The sequence below is a fragment of the Anguilla rostrata genome, chromosome 15, assembly GCF_018555375.3.
Source record: "Anguilla rostrata isolate EN2019 chromosome 15, ASM1855537v3, whole genome shotgun sequence".
Classification (NCBI taxonomy): Eukaryota; Metazoa; Chordata; class Actinopteri; order Anguilliformes; family Anguillidae; genus Anguilla; species Anguilla rostrata.
This window is the reverse complement of record NC_057947.1, coordinates 24,092,372-24,105,800: the sequence shown is the minus strand read 5'-3', so window position 1 is coordinate 24,105,800 and position 13,429 is coordinate 24,092,372. Positions and strand designations below refer to the sequence as shown.

The window sequence follows — 13,429 nt, the reverse complement described above, 5'->3', positions numbered from 1 at the left end:
CAGGTCATGTATAGAGGTTTGAGAAATGCTGAAATTCCCAACCTTTGCTGAAGTAGTCCTCAGTGTCTGGTGTTGATCCGTCTTCCCTGCTGTCCTGTGAGGCACTTCTGGGAACACCTGATGTGTCATACTCCTCCACTCTGCTACCTGCATCGCTGATTGTGTAAGCTTGCAATGCTTCCGACTGACAACTTATTTCAGGCACTTCGTCAGGACTGTCGCTCGGTCCAAAGTCAGATTTCTTTTCAGTATCACTATGAGAAGGAGGGGAATGTATTTTTGCCAGACACAATGCGAGGGAATCGACTGCTGGGTCAGGCAGCTGGTCTGGCTCCTCCTCCAGGCTGTTGCATGAACGCAGGGCCCTAAAAGTGCTTGGTCTCTGACTGTCCTCCATGCTGGGACATGCTGCACTTTCAGACAAAGCCCCGCAGTCCTGGCCTGCCTGGGGGTCATTACTGGGGCCTTGGGTCTCTGGATGGAGAGGCGGTCTTGGCGCTAGGTCTTCCTCCATATTTGTTGATTCTGAGGGGATACGGAATGCTGTCATTGCCCAAAATGGAGCCGGGGCATGTCTGTCTAGCCTGTGTCTTGCACTCTCTCGATATGAGACATCCCTGGTGGTCACCTTGGGTGAACTGTTACCTTGGGTGAACAGTGTTTCACAGTGCTCCTGATTTGTAGCATCCTGGGACTGGCGGGCCGCAGGTTTCTTGGACTCTGGTGACCTGTTGCCTCTCGCTGGGGTACCAGTGATGACAGCCACAGTTGGACACTTGGGTCTGGTGGCAGGATCGGCGGCACCGGGCTGGTTCTGGCACCCTTCACCAGGCCTGCCGACAGACCGCAGCTGGACCGAGCGAAGTACAGTAGGTGTGATGGCCACGGGAGCTGGGGCGGAAGCTTCTAGTTTGGTGGAAGCAGCTGCCACACGGGCCCCCGTCACTGCAGCTACTGCCGGCGTTTTCTGCTTGTTCTGGTGAAGGACGTGCATCTGGCTTCTGTGGGCCGAAGGCTTGTTAAGGATGTGAAGAGCACTTAGGTCAAGATGGGTGGGAGGTATAATGGGTAGCTCAAGGTCTCTCTTGGATGAGGTGCCTCCATCCCTGGAGGACAACTGTTGCTGCTGTAGGGATGAGAGAGAGGACTTCCTCTCCGGAACTTTAGGCTTCCTCTTGCCACTGGTCGGGGACAAAGGCCCGGGGAAGAAGGCTGAGGGGAAGGAAGATGTTGGCGTCTCTGACTGGCTGGAGTAGCCACTGGAGGGTGACGCCAGGCCCGCTAGCTTCTCCGGGGAGGCCAGCTTGAACTCACTCTCTACAGAAGGAAGGGAAGGTGTGGTGGCTCTGGATCCCGATTGGGAGTTCTGCGATTCTGAGCTCTCTTGCGACTTGATACATTCAATGACTGTTGTGCCCGTAGCAGTGCTGGAGTTGGACAATGACCGGTAGGGATCGTTGGTTGATTTCAAGTCATTGAGGAGCCAGAGATCTGCATAGTCAGACTGTACAGCACCTTCATCCTTAAAGGAGTGCGTATCTGTGGAACTGAACAGGGTTGAGTCGGTTATGTCGTCTGCAGCCTCTGCGCCCCAGGCCTGCATCGGCTCCTCAGCTAAACTCGGATTTTCTGACTGACTCTGACCTGGGGATCCGGCCAGGTCAAGCTGCAGCTTCATCTCCCTGGAAGACAATGGCAGGTGCTGCCCACTATTCATCTTTGGTTCGTTCTTGTCTGGAACGCTTACGCAACCGCTCAATTTCCTCAACGACGAACAGCGTTTTGGTGGGGCTGGCTTCACCTTTGGTTTTTTCAAGGAAAGGCAGTGCCTTCCCAATGTCCTGTGTTGGTCGCTGCTGTGGTCTGGCTGACGGTATCTGCTCATGCTGGGTGCAGCACTTACACACTGGCTGTGGCCATCGGTGCTGCCCATGGCTGCATAGTTATAAAGGTAGCTACCGCTCTCTTTGAGGCCGCAGTCAAAGTGCATGGAGGTGTAGTAGCCCTCCGTGTCTACGGAGAAGTGCGAGCTGGAGTCTGCCTTTTCGGATGGCGGCTTGTCAGCGAGGCTCTCGTACGTGGCCATGCTCGCAAAACTGGGGCAGCCCAGGCCGGTGTCGTCATTGCCCCTGGATCGTGGCGGACTGAAGTCCTGGCAGCAGGACTTGCTGTGCTGATGGTGCAGGTAGTTCCACTCACTCACACCTGCAGCTTCTCCAGCCCCACCGCTAGTATCGCTCAGCAGGTCGGCTGCAGCCGAGTCAAAGGAACCGGCCCCACGCTCCTGGACCTGCGCCTGGTCGGCCTCTGATGCGTAAGGGTCACTGGTGAAACTGACGGGGTCGTCGCCGGCATTTGGAGCGGCGTTGAGTGACAGCTCGGAGTCACAGTGCGAGGATCCGGTCAGGGGAGGGGAGGCGGCCGGGGGGATGGTCTCCGACGTCTGGGAGGGGCAGGTGGAGCTGCTGCCACTCCAGTTGCCACTGGAGGACTGGTGGTCATCTTTGTGGTCGACCTGGGTGCCCAGTACCCCTGTGGCAGACACGGAGTGGATGGGGCTGCTGAAGGTGTCCGAGCTGGAGGAAATCTCGCAGCTCCCCATGTCGGCCTGGCGCGGGAGCCGGGACCTCCCCCTCTCTATCCAGCCATGGTCGGGGCTGCCGCCGCCCCCGCTGCGCTGCTTGCACTTGAGCCCGGCCAGCTGGAGCTCGGGCGCGGCCTGGTCGTCCGTGCTCTCCTCTTCGTCCTTCAGGACCCGCTCCGCAGGGCCCTGGAGGAACTCCTCTGCCTCGTAGGGGGACAGCTCCCCGTCGTCTTCTTCGTCGTCATCATCGTCATCACTGTCATCGTGGTCCTGGTCCACCAGCCGGCCGCCCTCGCGGGGCAGGCTCCGGGAGCGCAGACGCCCGCCCACAGCGGCGGCGAACATGGCGTCGGAGCTGTCCGGCAGGGAGGTGATGTTTCCGGTGGAGTGGGACAGGGAGGCGGGGATGCCCTGTCCCCTCTGGGCTCGGATCCGGCGCCGGGAGGGCGCGGCGATTGGGAAATCTTCTGTTTGACAGCCCGAATCCTTGGTGTTCCCCAGGCGGCCGCTGAGGGACAGCTCGTCGTGGCTTAAGGAGAAATCGGCGTTGGTGTGAACGATCACAGTCCGCTCTCTCGCCACCGGTGATTCATCAGAGTCTGGGGGAGGACAGATCGAAAGCAAATAAAAGCGTTATTGAGAAGCACAGTGTTAGCTCACATAAATGCTGTTGCAATGAATGACTCCAACAGTGCTACAAAAAAGTGACAGATTCATGGTTTCACTGAGAAATAGATTTGAGCTGGGAATATCAGATACAATGCAAATACTATTTTTTTTAAATAACAACTAAAATTAATTCTGTATGTTCATTTCTCCCAAAAATACTATGCAAGTATAGAGCCAACAATGCAGGTCAATACGTTTGCATTACTAAAAGATGAAGCCCCTACCTGGCTAGTTTATATAAACCTAACCCACAGGCCCAATCATTCATCTTCAGCTTTCTGACACACATGGGCCTGCATTCAATCAGTATTTCTCATTAACTGTGGCAAGTAAATACAAGCGTAACACATATTCCTCACGAACAGTTTTAGTGAGTTTTAGTGATCGCTGAACAGACAAGTTTTAGTGAAGAAAAAAAGAATTCTCGGACGAGGGGTACCTAAGTCCTGCTGCACTCGTCTGGGAATGCCCGAGATGGTTTTCCTTCTCCTCAGCTTCCTCCGCCTCTGAAGCACCGACTGTGAATGAACGAGCGAGCAGCGGACACTGGCCTCTCTGTCAAAGCCCACCCCTGTGAAGGCAGATGGTGTGTGAGAGAATCCCCGGGCTGCTCTCTGCACTCATCTGCACCCTCTCACTTCCGCTGCCTCTGCGTTTCATTTCAATTTCTTCACACATTCACTCTCTCCGCTATACATTTGGCTGTTAAAATATAATAATAATAATAATAATAATAATAATAATAATAATTGTGTAACTACATATAAATTGTAATAATTGCATCTTATTTGTAAAATTCATTTCTAAAAGCCAAGGACAATTAATATGAGTCATGTAAGAAAATACAACATTATCAAAATGTAAAATACACAAGAAAAAAAAAGAGCAAGAACATTTGAGGTGCTCTATAAGACTTACAGCAGTATTAATCCACAGCATGTTTCACTTACTGCATATTTCAATGTAATCTAAGTACCCTCTAAGGGATATCTACTACGACAGGATAATACACTATTTTTATGATGTAGAAACTGTGAATTGACAGCACAGGAAAATAAGGGCTATTATTTCACCCTTAGTGAAAACAAATCTGTGAACAGAAACAAGGAGACATTTGAAATATGAATACAAGCTTCAAATTGAGGCCAAACATCTAGAGCATCATAAAATGTGTGTCTTCCTATCTGATACCAACCAATCTTGCTATTCTTAATGAAATGCTCATTTGTGTTCATGGTCATCAAAAATTGTCACCCACACCCAAAAATAATGTGCAGCAAGTTAGATGATAAGCAGGAAAAGCACTGTGTTTGATCGGACTATGTTTAGTGAGTCAGTCATAAAGTCTTGATATTAGTCAGCACCACAGTTACCGCTCTAGCATGAGGTCAGTAGTGCCACCAGACACCATTAGAATGTTGTATAAGTGAATGAACCCTTTGGGGAGATGGGAGAGGGGTATGTACCCATTTCCCACCCCTCCTACTGAAAAACACATTTGTAAGAGCTGTTGGGTGACTCATTAGGTTAAGGCATCATGCTGTGGTGCATGAAGGAGCCTCACAACCTTGGATCGAATCCGGCAATCAAAATGTATCATTAAAACGTGCTATATTGTTCAGACGGCAACTGCAACAGTGAGTCTGTTTGTTGTATTTTTTTACCATACCTAGATGAAACCAAGCAAAAGCATGGACAACTGGTCAGAATGGGGAGAGGATGGAGAAGCGGGGGGTTTTACCAGTGACGTTAATGGGAATTATGCAGGAGGAGATGACTTGGGACTCATTTCTCAGCCTCTCCTCCGGAGTGGGGAGCGGGAGGGCTTTGGACCAGTTAGTTTGCTTGTCCAGGGTGGTGGGGACGTTAGGGACCGGACATTTTGGCCTCTGGCCCAGCGTCACCACCTCCGAGTCGGGGTCTGTGGGTGCGGGGGCCTGGAACAGATGGGAGCGTTAATGCCGTTTCATCCATGCGCTAGTGGTGTTACCAGGTATGATGTAGCATCTCTGCAACAAACTGTAAGAAGACACAGCAATGAATGGGAACTGGTCTACCAGAATTCCAAATTCTACATGCATAATCAATTATTAAATAAAACAATATGCAGTATAAACATAGGAAAGTTTTAATGACAAAGCACTCTACAGCTGCTGAGTTTAATTTACATGGGTTTGTTGCTTTCAGATTGAACATTTCACTGTGTGCAGTGTTGTAAATACGCTTTATGAAGTTGATGAAGTAGTTAGTCAAACATTTGACAAAGTGAGTAAAAACATGCACGTTTTGCTAACAGTACTCAGACAGGCCACAAAAGAGGACAGACAGAAGCCCCTCCCCAGTCACACAGCAGGGCTGAACCAGACAAAACAGTAACAGAAATGAGTGAGGCATTCCTATTGGAGGATGTGTCATTCTCGCACAGCCAATCACATTTGTGAGAAAGGAAATATAAGAGGTTAAAGAGCTTGGAAGGTCAAGTAGGCAGTTAAGTAAACCAGTTCACAAAAAGAGAAAATAAAGCCTCTGAGAAGTGGAACAGCACATCAAGCGTATGCATTTGATTAAAGCATGTTGTGTTTATATGAAAAAAACACACATATAAAACATGTATGTCTGACTGCCCACATTTTTAACTAATGTTAAACTGTGACATTCACATTTGATTGAAAACCACCAAAAGCCTCTTATGCGATGTAATTTGAATCATACATATCTCAAAAATGTGACATCACATTCACCATAAATTCAGTTTGCAAGATATCTGTGATAACTGTATCCAGCTGTGCTGTTCATCTGAGTCTTGACTGTGGTTCTGCCACAAAATATTCTGAGCTAAAAACACCCAAAAATGCTTTATAAATTGGTAAATGTAACTCAAGCACCACCTGAAAGAAATAGGAATTCTGTAAAGAAGGAGAGGAAAGGTTTGATTTGTACCCATAGCTGTGGTGTGAGGTGTAGGACTGCCTATACAGTACAGATAATCTTGAGATCTCATCACCTCTACATCAGCACTTTACAGTGCGTGCGTCTGCTATACACCTACTAATTTCAAGTATCCTTGAAAAAGCACATTCAGGCAAATATAAATACTTATTTCTACTGCTACTTGCTACTTATTTCAAAACTAAACATGGTCTGCATAGAGGCAATAATGTAAGTATATTCAGTTAATGTGGCTGTGCTGCACAACTGTTTTTCAATCAAAAACAACTACAAAATATTTTCCTTTAACACAACCGTTCTATTGCGTTTCATGTTGAAGAAGACACAACAGAAGTAAACTGCAGCTATTCTGCAGCACAACATTTTTTTCACTGACCTCCTGTCCCTCAAATTCAACAACGTGCCCAAACCGCAGGCTAACACTCCCATAAGAGTCCCTGTTCCTGCACAGCCAGAGGACAGATAACTTCTTCTCTCGCCCAGCTTGGGCCCTTTGCTAACCCGTTTTATTTCCAAATTTAAAAAACGCACTCTTACCTTTCCATGGCCACAGAGAAATGCGCGTAAAAGCTACGGCAGCGTTGGGAGCGAGGCTTGTGTGCCCACCTCCCCCATGCCTAAAGTCGGCTCTGATTTAGAGCTGGCCCCCTCAGCCCCTTTTGTCTTGGGTTTCCCAGCAGACCTGAGAAGCCCCGGACAAAACACTGGCCACAAAAGGGTTCTGTTTCCTAGGAGACTTTCCCAGCAGTTTCTCTCTCTCTCTTTTTTTTTTTTTTTTTTTACGAACGCAGAAAAATCAGAGCGGGCAGTCGTCTGACTCATCTTTGGAATAATAATGGAGCACCGGCTTAAGAAAAGTAGAAAGGGGTTGGAGGGAGAGATGGAGGAGGAGAGAGAAAGAGGGGTGGGAGTATGGGAGTGAGAGAAAAAAGTGATATGCATATATAGATATGTCTTCATATATTATATATATAGCAGGAAGAATGTTGGATTTTGCCACTGACTCCCAGCCAAGGGATATTTTTGATAAAAGACAACTATCACAGAATGCCATTTTACAAAGTTTGTACAGCCACACAGGAGCACATATGGATATTCTCCTGATGAGTAATACAAACTTCTAAAATCTTTGGGGGGGGGGGGGATTCCATGGCATTCAAATTTCACAAATTTCAGTGAATAAGACAGCACCAGGGCTCAGGGGAAACCAAATAAAGTCATACATTTTATATTCACAAACAGAGTTTCTTTACTGTTACACATGCTTGCAGGAAATTACATTCTTGGCTGACATTATTTATGTACCTCAAAATAAACCACAGCAATCTTGTTCTGCTCTGCTACTAGCATCTAAGTTCTGCTTAGTAATATATCTGTCATCATAGACCAGACTTTGTTTTCTTTGTCTGTTTATACAACCGAATACTTTGAGAGAGAGAATGTCTGGAGGAAGTCTAGAAACAGTGATGTATGAGAGAGAACATAAGGACAGTGAAAGGAAGAAGAAACTCAGTGATGTACAGTCAGCAGAGAAAATGGGTCCTGTTTGACTTTAAAAAAAGGCCACTGTGCATCCTCCTCATCCACAAACATATTCAAACATGTATCACACCCAAACACATACACTTGATGTGTATAGATGCTAATATCTACGTTGCCTTTTTAAGTTTTTTGACTAGAAGCCCATCAAGCCATAGTAACGAAGGCACATCCATTAGAACAACTGCTTGCTTTACATGCCATTCCAGCAGCCCTCATCTGAGACAGGTAACAGGTACAGTCATGCTCTACCTGGACAGCATGGCATTCATGTTAGCCAGGTAATGCTAAAGCAGTCAGAAATAAATTCCAGATACACACAATTGGCGTTAAATAAAAATAAATAAACAAAAATTGTAAAAAAAAAAAAAAAATCGATGTTGATTCAAATTTCCAATCTACTTTGTGTGTCCACTGCATTCGAGAACTCACACACATTCTGTTAGCCCTGAAGCTCAGAGTGTGAGAGAAAGGTGGAGTCCTAACGCTCCTGTTAGAGAGTCGATAGATGCAGTTCAGAGTGGTTAGTAAAAGAGCAGAGGAGGAAGCAGTGGAAACCAAAGCAGAGCAGCAGTAAGTCCTCCTCATCAGAGCATCACACCAGCGGGACAGGAGGATATTTGGGGGGTGAAGTACCTTTCTGCTCCAGGGGCCAAAGTGGCAACATTCAGTGGGGGAGGAGGAGCGGGTTCTCGCGGACTACAAACATAAAAATGAGAACAGACAAACGGAGAAAAAAAAACAAGACAAAAAAATAAAGCAATGGCAACAAAAACACCAATAAAAACACGGTGAGTTTGAGACAATAAAAATAATGGATCCATGACTGAAATAATATCAGGTAAGGGTCACCAGAGCTGAAGGAGGGTGGAGAAAAATAACAACAGTGAAAAAAATGGCAAAGCTTTGTGCTGTTCAGGAAATTGACCAGGGCGATGGTGTCCACCACCTGTGGAAAAACAGAACCTTTAATGTTACACACCCTGTAATTAATCCCTCTGGAAATTTCCATGCTTCCTGGAAAAAGGAAAATGCCCATTAAGTGCATCATAGATGGGTGCAATGTGTAGATAAGGACGCTGGCTTTGTCAGGATGCCGAGCTGAAAGGTTGAGGTAAACATAGCGGTTAGGGGCACAATTAAAATGAAAAAAGACTGATGTCAAATTCTCTTAGACAATTTATGTGCTTCACCCATGGTATAAACTGTCCAGCTGCGAGAATTAAAACATAAAATAAAATAGTTTAGTTCTCGGAGCAGCTTTCCCCTATGCGTATGTTAACCATATCCACGTGCTAAAAAGGCTAAACTGATTCTCAGTTAGCACGGATGATTTATGAAAGTGGGCCTTGGTCAGCAGCGGGTGGGTAAACAGCGGTGTTTAAACACTGCCGTTAGCAGTGGCCGTTTACCTTTCTCTGCGCTTGCCGAAACTCTACCTCCCTTACGGGTCTTTCCTGCAGCACAGGAGGAAGAGAAACACAGTCGATCAGGACAAGTGTGAGGCGTAACGGAGATGACCACGTAATGAACTTTGAATCAGCTGTTTAAACTTTCACGCAAAAGTTTCAATGAAAACGGCAATCAATGAATTTCACATGCCGTTCCTTCACGTGAAATGACCTGGTTTGAGACGTTTTCCGAAATAGCTACCATGGCAATCAGGCATTTAAAGTGAATACGACGCAGATATCACATTAAATTTATTTGTATCGTTCCTACGAAAAGATTAGAATCAATGTATTTGACAGATACAACAGCTTTGTCTATTTAATTGCTTAAAAACCATGCTCTATTTAATGCATTCATCATGAGAAAATTGCTTTTTCTCTCGACACCAGGTCTGCTTCACGCATTTCAGTTACTGGCAGGCAACTGAAAAACGTAATAATGAAAGTGACATGGAAAAATTATCAAAAAAATCAATTCATGGGGGAGCAATCAGGCGGTGAATCAATAAAAGGATGTCTCGTGCAGATGTGTTAAAATAGCTGTACTGTTTTCTTCATTCACCACCAGCATTAGCGTGTACCTGATGGCTCACAAATCTTCTCATTAAGTGCATAAATCAAATATTTTTGGTGTAGTGTATGTAGCTGTCCAGCAGGGGGTGGTGTTCAAGTCTACCTGTACATCCAAATGACAGCGAGGAAATCTCACATAGTGTAACAATGTAATTCCATTTTGGCAAGAGCATATTCAGAGGATCTGAAGAACTACATTTTAAAATGACCCCTGGACAGTCTTAACTTCTTCTAAGAAAAGACACAAATATTTTCATAGCTTGAAAACAGTGGAAGCTGTTTCTGACTTCTTCAGCAAAAAAAAAAATGGAAGCAACAGAGGTGGATCATTTCATGCAAATGGTTATAGTTAGCAAAAATGCTAATATTACTCCCATTAAAAGGCACTGAATTCAGAGCTCAGAGCTAAAGTTAAAGCAGAAGTCATTACCTGAGCATTTTCCATGGCAGATCAGAAAACAGACTGTATATTACATTTTTACAATAACATTATTTATTATTAATTTTGAATGGGCTGCAAAGCAGATATGCTGTCTCCTGTGCATGTATGACCACTACAGCAAATAAAACCTTGATTCTTATCAAGTCCTCAATCATAGCTTGATGATGTCACTGACATGATGAGGCAATGAAGATGTAACACAGACGTGTACAGCGAGCCTGAGACATCCAATTACCTTCCTCTGCACTGGCTGAGTTTCTGACTCTCTCACCGGCCTTTCCTTTGAGGGGTGATTCGGGGGTGGAGGAATAAGCACACAGTCAACAAAAGTTCACAGACCTTGTCTGACCCAAATTCTAATTAGGAACAAGATTTTAGCCACGAGCCAAGTAAACAACAACAAACAATGCAAGTCTGTCTGAAAAAAAACTTTGTCTATTTATGCGTAGCTTGCATGAAGCAACTCGTTCCCCATACTCTTAAAGATGCAGGCCTGCTGACCTGCAGAAATACGCTTGTGATCTGGAAGAAGCCCACAAAGCAGGCATCTCAAAACTGAATCAAAACCAAGCCAAATCTAACCTCCACTATAGTTTTAGCTCCCTTTGTGAAACTCAGTTGAGATAATCATCTGGTGAATTCATTTTGGTGCTCACCAAACTGTGCAAGTTTTGCATTTAGAAGCAAATCACTGTTAAGGACAAATGTTGATAGAACCCAGGCCATTGACTCGAGTTCTGTCTGACATCAGAGGCGTTTGTCACATAAACACTCGGAGAGGCATGATTACTCCCTGGAGCCTAAAGATCACAGGCTTCCTGCCTCACTCCACTACGCTCCAATCCGATGTCCATTGACCGTAACCCCAGACAACGTTTTCCGCTGAGATGCCATGCGTGAAGAGGGGGAAGATTCCGGAACTGGCTCTTGATCTTTTCCAGTTAAAATGTCACCAGGAAGCAAAAGCCTGAGCCATGCATTACTGTTCTTTTACTTTGAGCTTTTTGTGCATTGGACTGTGTTGTGTAGTACAGAACCACAGAAACACCCTCTCTGGAAAGTGGAGGCTGAACATGGACTGTTACAATCAGCAGTTTCGTTATGGCAGACACATCTTTCACTGCACAGTGTTGCTGACATAATGAAGGGGAGAAAAGAATAACAACAGAAACAGAACAGAAAATCAGACACGTACATTAATAAGCAGAACTCGTACAACAAATTACCTTTCTTGACACATGCTGATACTCTACATCTCTCCCCTCTTTCTCCTGCTGCTCCATTTTGACAAATATGGACATCATCCGAAAACAGGCCGCAAATTTAGACAAAGACATGGAATTAATCGACAGACAGACATGGTAATCTAGCATATGCAGTAGCAACAGCGTTGACTAATCTGTCATTTTTTTCAGTGAACATTTAAAAAAAGAATTTTAACATAACGCAGAGCAATGTTACCGTCATTTAAAGGGTGGTGGAGAGGATGGGTAAGCAATACGAGGGAAATAAATGGTATTACCGTGTGGAGGTGTCTGCTCCTCTGCTCATGCCGCCGGAGGGTGCGTGGTGAAGGGTAGCTGGGCATAGGGGGCGCCACTGAGATGGAGATGGTCACCCGCCGCTCCCGGCTGCTGGCTCGCTGTCGCTGCTGTTGATCTGCCACACAAGGATGTGACCCAAGGTCAAAGGTCACAACAGAATTCTGAATCCAGCAGCTCTAAAGAGCACTCAGATAACCTACTGCCACACACATGCCACACATTAAGATAACAGACCCATTGTCACACATGCACAACACATTCAGAAAACTAACCTACTTTAATCAGCTGTTTGAGTACACCCCAGCCTTCTTAGAAAGTTCAGTCATGTCAAATAAGTGACACCTGCTTGCTTGGTAAAACTTTTATGATTTTACAATTCAGAAAGGGAATATAAAGTCAAGTCAAGTCAAGTCAGTTTATTTATAAAGCACATTTAAAAACAACAGAAGTTGACCAAAGTGCTTTACAAGGAAAGATAAAAAGATACATAAAATACATAAAATATAAAAAGTTCTGATCACCAAAAGGCTCAGGTATAATTACTGTGTAAGAATGCTTTACTCTACCCCACTGACTTCATATTAAAATAAGAAAAACGCTCCAGGTAGAGAGAGACTTGAGTTCTCATTTTATATACACTAGGGGGCAGTGTCCCCATAATTTGAGCACACAAGTGATGAGTGAAACCCATTTATTTATTTATTTACTTATTTATCTATGTATTTATTTACTGTGTGATTCCACCTAGTCATAATATCAAAGATATATTGGTGCTGTATATTGTTTATTAATTAGTGTGCAATATTTAACCCTGTTAAGGGCATGAGTAAGATAGTAATGTAAGGTTTCACAAGGCTCCTGGCAGTTATATAGACATTAAGAAGTCAAACCTGTCAAAGTTTGCCATCACTGACACAATACAATTACAAATAATTGCAATGACTTTAAGTGAAAGAAAATCAGTACGAGATTGTAATGTAATGTTTAAAATACACCCCAACACAGCGTTAGCCCATCTAATATCCAACTACTCGCTAATTTTTTTAATACACCAGTGTTACCCCAATCTAATATCCAACTAGTTTTTAAAACTTAGCGAGTAGTTGGCCATTAGAAGGGGTAACACTGGTATTTGTATGGAATGGTTAATGTTAATAGTTTGGGCAAAAGCAATGGCAGGGGTCACAATGGCAGGATCGACCGATTAATAAACGAAATAAACTTGATAAAGCTGAGGTCTCACCTCGGTTCAGGGCCCGCAGGTTCTGCTTGGCGTGCTTGTGTAGCTCCTCCACGCAGGCCGGGCGGGTGGAGGGGTGGAACACGTTGCGCTGCTGATGCCATGGTGCCTGGTAGTGCGCCGTCAGCTTGCTCTCCACGTCCAGGTTGGACACGGCTGTGGGGAAGGAGGACAGGGACGCTCATCAGTCATGCACCGTGTATACAGGAAGTGATGTAATCCTGCTACCCGTTAGACCACTCCGGCTCCAGCTTTAATCTTTTGGTATGTTCATGTATTACTGACCAAAGTATCCTTTGCACAGTTCCCTATACTATATCTTTGGATATCACCTTGTACTGTAAACCTGAATCATACTTCCTTGAAAAAGCAAAGAATCAAAAAAACATTAATCATAAAAAAGCAAATAAACAACATTCTTAGCTTCCAGCAAACACA

The 13,429-nt window shown here is 45.1% G+C and overlaps 1 protein-coding gene across 1 annotated transcript in view; it reads right to left on the bottom strand.

The window, feature by feature from the left end:
- Positions 1-13,429, bottom strand: part of LOC135240374 (actin remodeling regulator NHS-like) — a 101,451-nt gene that overhangs the window by 6,732 nt on the left and 81,290 nt on the right. Inside the window, exons 2-7 of the mRNA XM_064309759.1 lie at positions 12,995-13,147; positions 11,730-11,866; positions 8,378-8,440; positions 4,995-5,190; positions 3,693-3,824; positions 43-3,183 (exon numbers count right to left, since the gene is read on the bottom strand). Coding sequence (XP_064165829.1) covers positions 43-3,183; positions 3,693-3,824; positions 4,995-5,190; positions 8,378-8,440; positions 11,730-11,866; positions 12,995-13,147 — 3,822 coding nt within the window. The remainder of the gene's footprint in view (positions 1-42; positions 3,184-3,692; positions 3,825-4,994; positions 5,191-8,377; positions 8,441-11,729; positions 11,867-12,994; positions 13,148-13,429) is intronic.